The following is a 17433-nucleotide window of genomic DNA, read 5'->3' as shown; positions in this document are numbered from 1 at the left end:
GTCCGTCTGCTCTTCATTTAGACATGTGATGATATGCTCAGTGAAATCGAAGTTGTGGAGCAAAACGTTTGTTTCTGAATATCTGCATTCTAAGTATACAGATCATTGTTCCAATTCACTGAGTTGTTCCTTAATCACGATACCTCATAGTCTTCTGTATATCTTCAAGCGACATGCTAGTTAAAATCTGTTGTTATATATAAATGACAATGATCCAAAACCCATTGAAGACTTTCTTTATTTAACCTGATTGAACTTGGCTGATACGTATATATATTAGTGCAGCGATGGTTTTTTGTGTTAAAACGCTCATTTTCCTAGCATTAGATGGGACGTGCAAATTTTGTTTCATATACTTTAGGTAGCCGAGTGATATTTATTAACCAGGATAGTGTATTTACGGTTTTGATTCAATTCCCAAAATGCGTAAATCTGTATTTAGCAAATAATTTGCATTACACATTAATCTAATTAGTAGAATGATACTTAGTTCATATGAATTTTCTACTTTATATAACAGCCGTGCTTATACATTAAGTCGTTGTTTTCATTCATCATTATGTGAAGGCAGTTAGATTGCATCAAGACATATGAAAATAGTAAATCAAAAAAAGTCAATTGAGTGATATGCCTTTTATCGTATTGTAACTCATCAATTACATATTTATTTACTCTACTGTCATTCATATATTATATCATGGATAATGGTATTACGTAGTGACTTTCCAAACCAAAGTAGTGAAACTTCATCAGTTGAGATGGCTGGGACACTTGTTATGTATGCCCAACTACCGACTGCCTCGACGTGCGATGTTCAGTGGTATAGGAGTAGTTTGGAAGAAAGCTAGGGACGGCCAAACCAAAACATGGCACAAGTCCATGAAGTCACTGACAAGTGGACTGAGTCATGTTGGTAGGTGTAGACTATCTGGTTGGGGACCGCGAGATGGTAGCAGCCGATGGTTAGAGACCCTGAATGACATGGCTGGAAATCGTTTGCAATGGCGCAGGTGCATCCACTCTTTGTGTTCTCCCAAATTTTGATCTCCTTATTCCTCCTTGTCTCTTTTTTTTCTCTTCCCAGATTTACTTCACTGTATTATACTCTTTAAATAACATCTCCAAACACTAATCTTCCCGATTACTGCTTATACTCTTATTACGTCTATCACTATGGGATTTGAATCGACAACTGCATCTCTGTGCTGGTGTGATATGGCAACTCGAACTGATGTACGTACGTACGAAGTTCCACGTTGTTACTGACTGACTGACTCCCGATCGAAGCTGCTACCTTGATGCGGTGGTCGGGCTTGCCTATCGTGATGACCCAACCGAGCTATATTGGCTGGAACATATGTTCCTGTAGGTTCTACCATGCCAGGCAGGTCGATTGGAGAACGGTAAGACCAAAAGCAGCAACTCAAGGTCTAAGGGCGAAGTCGTACTGCTGACTGTAGAGAGGTGTGATAGCAGTAAGGTGTTTCCCTCGGACAACCAGCATCTGCAGCGTTGCTGCCTTCTCACAAGGAAGAAGGGGGTTAGAAAAGGTCGACCCTAAAAATGTCACACCTCACCTTACCTCACAGATTTCCATCTCCGGCGGTAAGGCCCTTTGAAGAACAGAGCTAGCACGTCAAAAACCTCCCACGAAAAGGCCGTGCGCGACCGGCCTCAAGCAGTTGTCCCTTGGGCTCTGCGGTCACGCTCCCAGGTCGTTAAGGCCAAAATTAATCCAACTTCTTTTTCAGGTTCCTCAAGAAATACCCTTCCACGGTGTGGGCAGCCGGGAAGTGATATCAGCCCTCATACCCGTGACAGCACAAGAGACCAAGGTGGTCACATTCAAATCTTTCCTACACCTTCTAATACCTCTCTTATCTCCTCGACTAACCCTCCCCACGTCTCTTTATCACCTCGCACCGCTAGGGCAAACGATTCGAGTACGTGGAACGCCATTCCTGGTCTCCTGAAACCACGCTCTAAACTACACGTAGGAGCTTTTAACGTCCGAACACTTTGCCAAATAGGACAGCAGGCTTCCTTAGCTAAAACTTTAGAATCTCGCGCCATCGATGTGTGCTGCGTCTCCGAAACGCGCATACAGGATCCAAGTAGCGTCATTCATTTGACCTCACCATACCAAAATAAAGAACCGACTCGATTTACGCTTCGTGTATCTGGAAGCCCTGATTCTGCTTCCCGTTGCCTCGCCGGCGTAGGTATAGCATTGAGTCCTAGGGCAGAACTAGCTCTCTTAGAGTGGATCCCAGTAGACAGTCGTTTGTGCGCTGAACGGAACAGTAAGAATCCGGAAAGATAGGGACACTCGTCGTTGCCTCTTCGTCGTCTCTGCCTATTCTCCCACTGACTGCAGCTCAGATGATGTAAAAGATGAGTTTTACAGAAAGCTTTCGGACCTTCTCCGAAAAGCTAAGCGCTCGGATGTAGTAATAGTGGCCGGTGACTTTAATGCTCAAGTAGGTAAACTAAGCGATAGGGAAAGACACCTAGGTGGATCTTATGGTGTCGTGGCTCAAAGAACAGATAATGGCGACCGTCTGTTGCAGCTATGCTCAGATAACCGCCTGTTCCTTGCAGATACTAACTTTAAACATAAGGAAAAACATCTTTTAACATGGAGACCCCTAATTCGTCCCAACGTTGGACCCAAATAGATCACATCGCTATCAGCCACCGATGGAGGGGCTCGATAGAAGACTGTCGCCCATTCTGGAGCACATGCCTAGATTCAGATCATGCTCTAGTGCGAGCGCGTATTTGCTTGCGTCTTACTGGACGTAGGAAAGACGCTGCAAGGAAACCTCTTAGGGGCCTACTTAATGATAGTCAAGCTGAGAGTATATTTCAGGAACAACTAGGAAAATAGTTAGGCAGCCATGTATGTGATGCCCACCCCGAGGCAGCATGGAATGATATCCGAAAAGCTGTGGAAACAGCAGTGATATCTGCTAGTAAGGTAAACCAGAAGGTTAGGGAGCAACACTGGATCTCAGCAGCATCTATCTCACTGATAGATGCTCGGAAACTCATTCCACCTGGCTCTGAACATAATGAAGAGCGGAGTCAGCTTAAGCGCAAGCTGACAAGAAGCCTACGCAATGATCGCGAACAGTGGTGGGTGGCGAAAGCAAGAGAGATGGAAAAGGCAGCGGCAATAGGTAATAGCAGACAATTGTTCAGACTCGTTAAGGAAACCGGAATTAGGAACCCGACCGTTAGCGAAACAATCTCAGAGAATGATGGACATATTATTCATTCTCAATCCAGGAGATTGGATCGATGGGCAGAACACTTTAGGGATCAGTTCAACTGGCCTTCAGCCACACTTCGGTTTCCCACGATCTCTAGTCAACCTGAATGGCAAGTTAATGTAGGTCCTCCGTCCCTTTACGAAGTTGAAAAAGCCATAGGAAATCTGAAACGAGGGAGAGCAGCAGGCCCTGACAGGCTTACTCCTGAGATTTTTAAGGATGGTGGTCCAGTATTAGCAATGAGATTAACCGAGGTCTTAGGTAGAATCTGGAAACTGGACGTAATCCCATCTGACTGGTCTCAATCACTGATTGTGCCAGTCTATAAGAAAGGACAAAAGTCCTCTTGTGACAATCACAGAGGAATGAGTTTGACTAATATAGTGTCTAAAATATTAGCTTCAATAATACTTCGACGCCTAACTAAAGCTCGTGAAGAGCAGACTAGAGAAAATCAGGCTGGTTTTCGACCTGGACGTGGTTGTATAGACCAGATATTCACACTACGTCAGGTTCTAGAACACAGACACACATTCAGACGCCCCACAATGGTAGTATTTCTCGACCTTAAGGCGGCATTCGACTCTGTTGATCGTGAGGTTCTATGGCAGTGTTTGTCACTGAAAGGAGTACCAAAGAAGTACATTAACCTTATAAAGGCTCTCTACTCGAACACAACTGGTAGAGTGAGAGCTTATGGCGAACTGTCATCAGAATTGATTACCTCAAGTGGTGTTCGTCAGGGCTGTCCACTCTCCCCATTCTTGTTCAACTTTGTGGTCGACGTACTTTTAGAGATAACACTCTCCTCATCTAAATTTCCAGGGGTTGAACTTCTACCAGGAGATTCACTTGTTGACTTGGAATATGCAGATGACATAGTTTTATTTGGTGAAGACGCTGGCAAAATGCAGAGTCTTCTGACCACTCTAAGCAACAGTGCAAGCATGTTCGGGATGCGATTCTCTCCCTCGAAATGCAAAATGTTGCTTCAGGATTGGGTTACATCGACACCCGAACTAGTGATAGGGAGTGAAGTAGTTGAGTGTGTCGACCGCTTCACTTATCTTGAAAGTCTCATCAGCCCTTGTGGTCTGGTGTGTGACGAAATCTCAGCACGGATACAGAAGGCTCGACTAGCTTTTGCCAACTTGCGTCATTTATGGCGTAGGCGAAATATCCGTCTATCAACCAAAGGACGTGTTTACTGCGCAGCAGTTCGTTCCTTCCTACTTTATGGCAGTGAAACATGGCCGGTAAGAGTAGAGGATATCCGTAGGCTACTAGTATTTGATCATAGGTGTCTTCGAAACATTGCTCGTATATCATGGGACCATCGAGTAAGTAACACAGTTGTTAGGAAACGGGTACTAGGTAAGGATGGCAAATCAATTGATGAAGTAGTGAAACTTCATCAGTTGAGATGGATGGGTCATGTGTTACGTATGCCCAACTACCGACTGCCTCGACGTGCGATGTTCAGTGGTATAGGAGTAGTTTGGAAGAAAGCTAGGGACGGCCAAACCAAAACATGGCACAAGTCCATGAAGTCACTGACAAGTGGACTGAGTCATGTTGGTAGGTGTAGACTACCTGGTTGGGGACCGCGAGATGATAGCAACCGATGGTTAGAGACCCTGATTGACATGGCTGAAAATCGTTTGCAATGGCGCAGGTGCATCCACTCTTTGTGTTCTCCCAAATTTTGATCTCCTTATTCCTCCTTGTCTCTTTTTTTCCTCTTTCCAAATTTATTTCACTGTATTATACTCTTTAAATAACATCTCCAAACACTAATCTTCCCGATTACTGCTTATACTCTTATTACGTCTATCACTATGGGATTTGAATCGACAACTGCATCTCTGTGCTGGTGTGATATGGCAACTCGAACTGATGTACGTACGTACGAAGTTCCACGTTGTTACTGACTGACTGACTGAAACAGGGTTCAAAACTCTAACCTTTTTGGTTGAAAGTCAATTTCTTTAATTACTAAAACGCCAATCCACAATACAACATAAACCACTTGGCTATTTTAATGTTATACATTTGTATTTTATATATATATATATATATATATATATATACACCGATTACACTGTATATTTGTTTTAATGAACATAATTAAGGTTTTAGAATGTGCATGGGAAAATCTTGTCAAACAAGTACATTCCGCTCAAGATTTAAGTGACGTTATTAAAGCCCATCAAGCGTTCTTATCAAATGTATTTACAAGATGTCTATTAGATGCTGAGTCACGTCAACTTCTTGGTCAGTTACGAGCGATATTTAATTCAATCTTAGATTATGCTCAGTTACATCAAGATTTTAATATAACTGCCATGCATGAGAATGGTATACGTGAAAAATATGCATCTGAAGTTAGTTTGAATAATTTGTATTAATTTTTATGCACTAGTGCTTATATTAGTTGTTAACCATTTTACTAGAGAACAATTAATAATTCAACATAGTTGAACCCTAAATTTATTGTCCGAGCACAAAGTCGTAACGCCGTTTTGGTTCCTGCAGCAAATGGAGGGAGTCGAAAAGCATCGACCTTAAAAAATCGTATATCCCATCTTAGCTATGGTTATAAAACCGTATAAATACATAGCTAATATATCGAAAATTACTCAAAAAGACTTCATATTACTGGGATCAAACGACTGATCACTGCGGTCATTCTTCCTGTTTGAGGAGACCACCCTAAACCTAGTTTTCTTTTCATGTCCCTCAACAAGAAATATCTTCCCGCTGTCTAGGTAACTGGGGTGTTGCAATCGCCCTCACACCTCTAACGACACTTGAGATCACCTCAATCATAAAATATTGGATGATTTATTAGTTCCTAAGAGATTTGACAATATGTTTTTTGAATGCACTATTTGTTCACAGTTGAACAACCGAATGAACAATTCTGAAATGAAACATCGGGTACTAGGTCAAAAGGCTATAAAATTTCATCGACTGATAGTATGTGGATTGTTGACTAACATAGAAAGAATAGACAGTTTGGACAACAGTTAGAAGCGGGATGATCAAGACATAACTTCAATCCACGAAATTATAAGTTTCGTGTCTCAGCGATTTCTTTAGGTGGACACTCTTGCAATAATCGAACTCATCGGTTTTAGATGTTGCGTAACATAGTGCACATTTGCTTGCTTTGATCTTTTTTATATAGTTCCTATGAATGATAAGTTGGTGTGTTATCCCATAATTAGATATTCATTCCAATCCATATTGATTTCTTCTTTGTGGCTCTCATCTTGTGAACTCTCTCTCTATATGCTGATGTAAGGTTTGACTGCCTGGACTGCATTACACATTCATGCCAAATCCTACGTTGAGGATGACTGACGGTAAACGAAACGGCAAACTGTTTTGTACTGTCCACTCTTCATTTATTCACTAAGTGAATTTAATTGAAATGTTAACTCAAATTCATACGAAAACCTTCAACTTATTAATTATACATTTAAGTAATGATAACAATAGATATTATATTTATTTTTATAAATATTCTATCATTATTCAACAATCAAAAATAGGTACAACGTGCTGAACGGACTGGTCATTGGGGTACTGATCGATTACGAGAAGAACAAGAGTCATTTAGACGTAAAGAGTTTGTCGATAGTAAACTTGCTCATTTACAAGCTCGAATTCGTATTCAAGCTGCTGCATATCGTGTAAGTCTAACAATTTATTCAAGTCTTATTTTACTAGATAGTCCTTATGAATCATACATACCACAATGTTCTGACTTCACAAACATAATAAAGCACCAAAAATGTATCAAACATTTTTTTTGCAAAGATATCCAAAACGTTACGGTTATTTTAAGATTTTTGAATTTAAATACACACTTTTACTCGCCTTTAATCTGTATATGTATATTACGCTGCACAACTTTAACTCTTCCATCATTGGCTAATTCGTCTTATTACACGTTGATTTTTCTGGTGTTTTCTAGAGTTATTTTAAAACTACATATATCGAATGAGTCTTACGAGTAAAAAGTTTTCCCATCCACTGAGTTGGTTAAGATTGTCTAGTCACTAATAGCTGGTTAGGAAAAAGCCAGAGACAAACACATCAAAGGTGGTATCCGTCTTTTTGATTCGTTGACTGTTTATGTTGGAATAAACAGTCCCTCTGGTGTGTGGGTTCACATGCTAATCTTAACTTATGATTGAATATATATATATCGGTATTAGTAGAACATTAGTCCGTTCGGTTTTTGTTTTATTATCCTACCAATTTCCAATGCCATTTCATACTCTACCTTCACATACTTCATGTTTGCATCTTTTAAATTCAGTCAGTGGTCTCGAGTGCTGTTAGAGGTATGAGGGCGGTTATCACTTCCCGGTTGCCCACACCGAGGAAGGGTTCTTCTGGAGGTACCTGAAAAGGAAATTGGATTAGAGGTGGTCTCAGTGACCTGAGAGCGTGACCGCAGTGCCCAAGGGACAACTGCTTGAGGCCGGTCGCGCACGGCCTTTTCGTGGGAGGTTTTTGACGTGCTAGCTCTGTTCTTCAAAGGGCCTTACCGCCGGAGACGGAAATCCGTGAGGTAAGGTGAGGTGTGACATTTTTAGGGTCGACCTTTTCTAACCCCACCCCTCCTTGTGGGAAGGCAGCATCGCTGTCATGCTGGTTGTCTGAAGGAAACACCTTACTGCTGTCACACCTCTCTACAGTCAGCAGTACGACTTCGCCTTCGGACCTTGAGTTTGTTGCTTTTCGTCTTACCGCTCTTCAACCGACCTGTCTGACATGGTAGGACCTTGAGGAACGGTTGTTCCAGCCAGTATAGCTCGGTTGCTTCATCACGATAGCCAAGCCCGACCACCACATCAAGGTAGCAACAACTGTCGGACATCTTTTAAATTATTCTTACCAATACTTGATTTCTTTGATCCTTGTCTATTTCTTCCCACGCTTCTATCTCACTATTCATATATAAGTATGTCTAATTATGAGGTGACGTTTAGTGATGTAGAAGAGGTTGAAAGATGTCTAAACGCTATCAGATGACGATATAGTATAAGTCTATTAAGTCAGTGACTGTTGGTTTGAGCTATGTTGATAGATTTAAGCTACTTGGTTAGAGTTCACACGATGACCGGACCCAGTGGTTGGAGACGATGGATGACATAATTCGAAATCAGTCACAATGGCACAGATGCATTTACTCATTGACTTACTCTACATCTAAACTTGTCCTAATTGTTCGTGTACACGTTTTCTTTCTGTCTTTTGAACCAGACTCATAATGTCCTCAGTCTTTTACATTGTCCGTTAGTTTTCTTTATAAATCTTGATAGTGTAGTGAGACAATGGAGTTGAATTGAACAATGTGATTTATTCTCGTTATACATATCGAAGAATCTAATTATTATCATTCCTACTACGTTGTTTCGATTTATCCACCATTCATCCTGTTAATTTCCTCTCGTTGTGCTAATATGGTAGGGCGACTTAGGCTAACGTTCTTATTTTCCAAGCTCTGTTTAGTCAATAACGACTTACATATGCCAGTACTTATAACTTTCCAATTGAGTTATATTTTAGTTTATGTTGTTATAGTGATAATCTGTGTTTTCAATTAATACATTTATGTTAATTGTGTCCATAGTCACCTGTCTTACTTCTCTATTAAGGAATTTTTATATATTTCCTTTGTTTTTCAGGCTAATCTTATCAAGTTCATCGATATGTTGTCAAATCATACAGATCCTAGTTTACGTTTATTAGCAGAACATATAAATTTCAATGGACATTATTGTACTTCAACACCTGGTTCATCTTGTACCACTAGTGGATCAATAACATCCGGTTATCCTTCACTGATACATCATCAAAAATATCAATCAACACATCATCAACAACAACGCATACAATCACTTTCATCAACACCACCGCCTCTGCCGTCGTCATCAACTCAACCTACATCACAACACGAAGAACAAAACAAGACTAAATACAGTAATATAATCATCTTAAAAAGTGCATTACCATATTCTGGTTCTGTAACACCAAGTTCACCATCATCATCATTAACAATTGGTTCAAAACAAACAGAATCCGGTGTATCACATTTAAGTGATTTAGAATGTAGAAAAAATTCCAGTGCATCTGATGAATATAGAGAATTCACTTTACATCCGAAATAGACAAAAAAAAGATAATTGAACAAGAAAAACAAAACTATGTAGATCTGAGCCATTTACTATTCCTATTGTTTATTATTATTATTATTATTATTATTATTATTATTATTATTATTATTATTATTATTATGTAATGTAACTACATTTTTATTCTATCCTTATTTCCATTTTCCTCCTCTTTATGAACTTGCTCAAACCTAACAAAATATATCATTGATGTTAATGATATATATTTGCTCATTGTTACCATAATAGTTTTATTTTACAATTCCATACATATGTATATATCTATATGTATATACATGTTTCCCCCTATATGTGTATAATTGTTTGTTCGTGTAGATCAATATTTGCATCTCTTTCTTCTTTTGTCCTTCTCAATAATTCCATCCAATATAGATGGTTGTTCTCTATGTCTTTATTTAATTTATTTAAATATTTGTTTGACTAATTATGTCAATTAACAAGTATTATTTTAAAATAAATAATTAAAGTCATAGAGTACCGCTTCATTATCAGTTAGATATTACGTGTAGTTAGTCAACAACAACGAAAAAAGAAAAAAAAAAGGGGGCAACCGATTTTTATTCATTTCCAATGGTTTTATTGTCTTACATAATTGGTTTTGTTTTGAATTCTTTCCGTCATATTAGATGTTCGTTAAAATAATTCTATCCGTTAAAATTAATAATGAATAAAATTGATAATTCTTGCAAATTGAACGCTATATTCGTTTCCTAAGCTATTCTGCAACTCCCAAGCTAGAACTATACAGCGACCTGAACAACGAGAGAGAAGACTCAAAGTATGCGAGAAGTACTTTACTCCTAAGTTCATTTTAACATAGAAAATATAGGGTTTTTATAATATTTCTAAATGTCCTTGGGTTGCTCGACGATTCTGGAATGCTACTAAACATAGTAGCAGTATAGCAATCAACCAATCAGAACCTCTACATGTGACGTTTCACTTCCTTGATGATTTTGTCTAAAACTTCAAGTGGACGCTGATTGGATGGAATGCTTTTTAGTGTTTCCTGATCCTTGCTTGTCATTTGCAAGAAATTTCCTGGAACACTCCAACAAAAATATATCTTCATATTATTAGACTATAATTGAAATGTCTTATTAGGTTGTAATTTTTAATTGTTAAGCTGTTTGTGGTTTGAATAATGTATGTTTGTTTTTAAAATGTAATGTGTTTGTGTTTTGTTCGATTGTTTTTGGTGATAATTTTTAAAAAGTTAATTATTATCTACTAATGACTGTTACTTATTAACATGGGGTATAGGTTGCTGACTAAAATTCTCTAAACAACTTTGTCCTGAACTCTCTTTTTTAATTGTTGCCATGTAACTAATTATTCTTTTGATATCTACTTCCAGTTCCTGATGCTATGTGTTTTTTGGTCTGTATCTTTTCTTTTAAAATTGAAGATTCTACGTTGAGGCTTGCTTTACGATGTTCTAGTGTGTTGCATTTACAATTGGAGTAGTAGTTAATCACTATCATAATAAGCTATGAGTCTAACCTTCTCTGTACTCTTGAACTAGTTAAAATTGGGTTCATGGAAGTTATTATTGATTGAAGGTTTGATATGTTGTGTTATTGGTTACATTGGTCTCATTAAAAAATTATGATATTGTGTATCCCATATTAAATAGTGAATTCTTTACGTTACCGAGTGAATTAATATATAATAACAACTAAATGTTTACATTAGACCAGTACAAACATGTAACAAATAATGATCGGTTTAGTAACGTTACTTCAGCTAAACACAATTTCTGTCGAGATTTTATCTGTACAATTTTCGCGATATCAAAACTGTCATCTTTCGTCATTGTATAATAATACAATGTAAATTCTGCTAACTTGTATTACTATATACTAAATATGAAAGCCACTTATTGTTTTCATAATCCTGGTTAATCCAAAAGACAAATTTCCATTCAGAAGATTTATTTAGAGAAGCCAAAGTAGATTGATTCAAATATGCATGAATTGTGTGTAAAACATTTTACGTTAGTAATAATGCACAAGAATAGAAAAATATTCAACAAAGAAAAAGTAATCTGATCCATGCTAAATTTTTGAGCGAGAAAAAAGGAAATTTAAACCTAAAGAATGTTAGTAAGGGAATAGTTTTGAAGAAAATTTAAACATCTCTAACGCAATAAAGACGTTGATGTATAAACTGTACACCGTAAATAGTTCTCGTTTCATGGCCTTAGAGTTTAAATGTCATTAATCTTAGAAAATGTTTCATGATGAGAAGTTGTACAAGTGAGATATAAATTAGTCACTATGTAATCCGCTAGATTTACCTGGGACGTGTAAATACTCAACGTACATATTCTTTTATCAACACTAAATTTTACAATAACTATTTGGCCTAGTTCATTTTAACTAGGTATCCAATCTACCATGTGTTCTTGATTTATTTAAGAGAACACATTAAATAAGCACAAGTCAACTGTTACGCAAGCTAGTTCCACAATGCCGATTGAATAATCAATGCTAGCCACCTTTGACCTGAAGGAATTGCTGCTGGCAAGTCGGCATTCAGCAGCTGGGTTTTTTTTAAGGTTAGATTACATTCACCATCACAGATTATTTTACTTATGATTTAGTGTTTTTCACAGGAGCGATGCAAAATATGAAATGGACAGTAGAATAACACATAACTCTATACTAAGTATATATTCTAACAAATAGCAAATGTTTTTAAAAATAGACTTATTAGTCGTTGTAAACAAAGCATCTATATAGAATACACCGTATAAAGTAATTAAACATGAAAACAACGTGACAAGGTCAAAACAGCACATTAAGATGCCTTACTATCTAAGACGTGATTGAAAGTATAACTCATACTATTTATTAATAATAAGTATTATCACATAAAAAGTGATCTTCTTGGATTACAAAATTAAGTTTCGTAATAAGGTATGGATAATTTGCGAAAAAAAAGAATATGATCGTAAAAAAGCAGATTAGTACAATATATTAGTTATACAAAATTAATGATGAGTGGTATGATTTTAAAACTAAAGGGTGTTGTGATCGATTATTTATCAAACTGTAGAATCTGGAATATCGATTTATATCTCGTCACGTGTTTGTGCTTTTGTCGAAAGGTAATACTTGGTTTGTTTTTTTAATTCATATATGTTAATGATTTCGAAGATAATTTAATATAATTCAGAACACTAACCGATCTAAATCAGACAACTAATGAAAACCTGGAAGTACTAAACAATTGGTTCACTCTTGTAAGGGACTCATTCAGAATTGCGCATCCATGACTATGCTGTCAGGAATCGAACTTACTTTATGGTCTCGCGTGCGAACTCTTAACCTTGATACTACTGTTTTGATTGGTGAGTAGCTCTGAGTAGAAATTTCAGATGTTTTGATGAGTAGCCGTGACCAGTGGAGTTCAACTATGTAGAGTATGAGGAAGGTACTCATTGAAGACAGTGGAAGTTAACCGTTCAATATCGTGGATTGGTTGGACTTAGACCTTTACACCATTGGATTATGGTCTACTAGTCCTGAAGTTAAGCGTTCATGTGTGAGACAAAACGTCATGGGTTTAATCCCTGGTAACGGGGTAATGAATACACACTGCCGAGGAGTTCATTACAAAAACGAAATAGATGTCTAGTGTTTTCAGTAGTTTTCTAGCGTATGCTCGTCTTTTCAATAAGGTTCAACATTCTCCATAACCCCATAATGGTGTTAATTGAATAGACAAACAGTACCCTTTTACTTTAAATAGCAATCTTTTAAGTTGTACATCTAGTTCTTCATTTAATATGTAGGTAATAGGTCATTCCATGTGATCAGGGTGTTCAGTGTTAATTAGAACCTAATAGTATTTCGGTGTTGAATAGTGGGCATTAGCATTTTCCGCCTATTCGCTGGTTAGTGTATGCTAAACCTGTCCTATGAATATAACTAATTATGATCTGATTAATTCAGAATACGAGAAGTCAACTTCGATGGCTAATAATATAGAAAAATTTAGATGGACATTTGTTCCCTGATCTAGTCAGTTTAGTCGTATAGCTTTCATTGTCTTTGTAGACAGTATCATCAGCACACACTTCATATAGAAGTGAGCTATTCGAATTTCTCTTATATGACTGACAGTTCGTTCTCTCGTTTTGAATTAAATTAATTACTGTTGATACTTGTTATGTCGTTGTCTGAGTATTCATTTTGATTGCCCTCCCACTCCACCCTACTTTCTACCCTATGGTTGTTTACAACTTTTCTAATTGGACGGTAAATTGAATCGCTCTCGGTGTGTTTAGTGATTGTTTATTTGCCCGAGTGTCAAGTATAAAAGATTCTCTCAGATTTTGTACTTCGTATCTCCATAATCCTAACATTTTCATATGAACAAACCTGAATTGGGCTACTGATGATGGTGTCTAGGGAGAAAACTTCATGAATTCACCATCTACTTCAAAAAATGTAACTCCAGCAAAACTATTTTCTTGAGCTGGAAATCTAAACCATCTCAATTTAGAAACAGTGTAATAAAGAATAGTTTTCAGCAGTGCCTCCGTTATTCATTACTTCCTGTTAATCGACTTCGGTGTAACAGCCTTTGATGATATTATACCATTTAAATATTTAATAGTCACAAATAAATATGTGGTCTGTAGACGGTTATTTCTGCATTATATAACTTAATCAGGGAGATATATTATAAGATGTTTGTGAACTGTAATAGATACACACAGAGTTATTACTGGAATTAACAGTAAATGTTTACACATCTGAGGTTCGTTGGACATAACGATACACTAATGAATAAAATAAATAGTTAAAATACTACCATAATTAGTATCGAATCAAACGAAAATTTAACACACATTCTATTTGTCATGAATTCAGCTTCTATATGCCCATTTATAGGATCATTTAATTATTGACGCTAATAATACTGATAACCCTAGCTTAACTGACGACCATCAACCTCTGGATATCTTAGTGCTGATTAGTTCACGCAGATTCTTCTACGAACCAGTCAGAAATGAATATTGTAATTCGATTTATTTCCTGTTATTTCTGTATTATTCTAAATCAAAACTCGTATGACATGCATAACTTGCAAGGCCACAGCTCACCACCAGCAGGAAACCATGACCTATTCATATTCATTTGATTTGTGATACAAAACAGTATAATACGTGCATAGATAGTTAACGGTACTTTATTAGCGTTAAAATATGTACGAAAGCTTACAATTAGAAAAAGCGTATACTAAAATATTTAATACATGTACAATAAGAATAGATAAAAAATATTTCTAAGAATAGTTCCATAAGTTTCACCTTTATCCATTATTTACTCACTAACAAAATCTTCACCTTAAAACTAATATGAAATGGAGACCGAAACATTTGATATCAGTAATGAGCACAATACTACTAAAGCAATGATGTACAACTGAATGCCTCATTATTTTCGTTTTCAATCCATTGGTGATATACAACATGACCTTAATCTGGCATCATCATTGAATAACCGGTTTTCTTAATTGAACACAGGTTACAGCTTAGCCACACAGTATCGATTAGCAGGTCCTCCATATTAGTGTTACTATACCTCCATATTATTGTTTTTTATAGACTATGTTGAAATACGCTAAAGTTGATGTAAGGTGATTGGAAGTAATAGGGAGAAAACCTTATCAGCCTCTTTCGAAACAATTCATCAATTACGTCGCTTGCTGTAAAACCGAGTGAATCGAGATCGAATCCACTGATATCACTCATCGGCTATGACTTACAGATCAACCAATGTATATACTAGCCTTATTTTGATAATTTCCTAGTTTCCTTCTTCATCAATACAACACTAATGAAAGAAATCAATTAATCTAAAGAGACCAAACCAACAAAAAAAATCAAACCCGATCATTTGAAACGTCATGAAGGTATTACTTTTGGCCGTGATAATGGTCCGAAAAGTGTGTATATTTTGGCAGATGTGAATCTATACTTGGGGCACAAGCGACAGTACAAAAGCAACGTAGTAAACGAAAACTCAGGTGATGAAAACCAATTTATTGTTTAATGCAAAACCACACAGTGACTTAGTAAATATGAAAATCATACATTAAATGCATCATTTGCACATCTTCTTGAGTTGTCCTTTACATACTCGATTGTTCCTCTAATGCTGTTGTCTTTTCAATTGCTCTCTGATTTTCTTCCTGTTCGCTCCATTTCAATCACAATGATATTACAGATTAGAGTAGTGATAATAATGGGGCAAACGGTGACGTCTGAGACCATCATATGAAGGATTACTATTTATATTTTCATCGTGGAATTGAGTATTTGGACTGTTGCATTTCTATATTCTCATATTCCTAAGCTTTCGTTTGATCGATAAATCTTTGTCATATCTTAATGTTCCAAATTTATTATTAGTTAATTATTCATGTGTCACTTATGACTACCTTTAGTGCATATTATAAATTTCTGATGTTGTTGTGTGGTCAGAAATTCCAAGGAATTTGTTGTATGAGTTTTAAGTAATAATCGAATTGAATGTAATCGAGAACTGATCTACCCTCTGATTCGTCAACGGAGCTCGGGGACCGGTAAGGGTAAACGTCTTCGTTATTGTTCATTGATCGGTGTGTCAATAATTGGTAAATAGAATACAGATGCTACTGGCAGCATAGGTGAACTAATCAACAATGTGATTAGAGAGAGAAGTAAAAAATTGCTTTCTTATCTTTACTGCCCGATCACATGGGACCCAAAACAAGTAAACCAAAGAAAATAATAGGTTATTTTATTCTAAGATAACACAAGCTTAAATAGTGAAACGGAAACAATCCGTTTCCGGATCAGCATTAACCGAAGAATCACTGAAAATTAAGTTTGTGGGTGACTAACTTTAAGACGGGTTCCCAAAAGTTTTAACTGATATAGCTCACCAATTTCAAGTTTGATACAAGTTTCGTCGAAGGTGTTAGACTATAATCGATGTACATTACATTCTCATTCATTGAATATTTCAAGATCAAGTACTTAACACATATTAATAATAAAACATACAAATCGATTGTTGTCGTCCCTGGTATATGTCTTAATTAAATACAATTCATTTGACTTTCGCTTGGTCTGTTTCGATTTATTGATTGTTTGTAATGGAATATAATCAACGGAGATACAAATGTAACTTTCATTCAGTGTTAGTGTATTTTCACCTGATATTTTTAAGCTTCTAGAATAAGGTTAAACACATACTATAGATAAGAAAAGCTGTGTAATTCATCCTAGTGTGCCTGACGCTGAGGAAAGTTTGTTTAACATCTGATACAGTCCTACGTTTATAGCCTCTAGAAAAGAAACCCAGATCACCGCCTTCACGTCAAAGGAAGTGTTTTGTGAAGGGTTGAAAAGCGGACATCTGGAACTTGAATGGAGTAAATGGATATGAATAGTGCATCAAGGATAATCGGAAAATTCTGATTACAAACCAATGATGTGGATGCATTTTCGAACTTTTTCATCTCATTTTGCTATACTGTTTTGTGTATTACACATTGAAAATATCGTATAAGAAACTAGGAGGAAAACAGTAGTGCAATACATCCTGTTTACTTTTAAAGTTACTTCAGTCTACATCGATTTTCAATAAAAAAAAAGATTTCAAGTGGAATTGAAAGCCATCTTCATTGATAATAAGAATCATAAACTCGCTAGTGGAAGCTGAGGTAAATTTCCCAATATTTATGTTGGAATTCGTGTTAACAGTTGTGACGACGGACCACGGGTGAACTCGAGGAAGTTGTAGGAGGCTCAGAAGGAGCCGAAGATATTCCATCAAATCACCTTTCGGAAGAATGTTCTAGAATTCCTACGTGTAGCTTCCCGATTAGATAATGCTAATAACCCCCTGTATGCTGACTGGTGAACTGTAATGATGATTTTGTTC

At 36.8% G+C, this 17433-nt stretch overlaps 1 protein-coding gene across 2 annotated transcripts in view; it reads left to right on the top strand.

Moving 5' to 3' along the window:
* TUBGCP3_1 (Gamma-tubulin complex component 3) overlaps positions 1 to 9959 on the top strand; it is a 38268-nt gene extending 28309 nt beyond the window's left edge. Inside the window, exons 15-17 of one of the 2 annotated variants that reach the window (XM_051215150.1) lie at positions 5408 to 5659; positions 6833 to 6973; positions 8981 to 9959. In XM_051215150.1, the coding sequence (XP_051068334.1) occupies positions 5408 to 5659; positions 6833 to 6973; positions 8981 to 9463 (876 nt within the window). In that variant the 3' untranslated portion in view covers positions 9464 to 9959. The remainder of the gene's footprint in view (positions 1 to 5407; positions 5660 to 6832; positions 6974 to 8980) is intronic. The other variant, XM_035729639.2, reaches the window with a different exon arrangement.
* The last annotated feature ends 7474 nt before the right edge of the window (positions 9960 to 17433 follow it).

This window comes from Schistosoma haematobium, chromosome 2 (assembly GCF_000699445.3).
Source record: "Schistosoma haematobium chromosome 2, whole genome shotgun sequence".
In the NCBI taxonomy this organism is placed as follows: Eukaryota; Metazoa; Platyhelminthes; class Trematoda; order Strigeidida; family Schistosomatidae; genus Schistosoma; species Schistosoma haematobium.
This window is presented reverse-complemented; position numbering and strand designations above follow the sequence as displayed.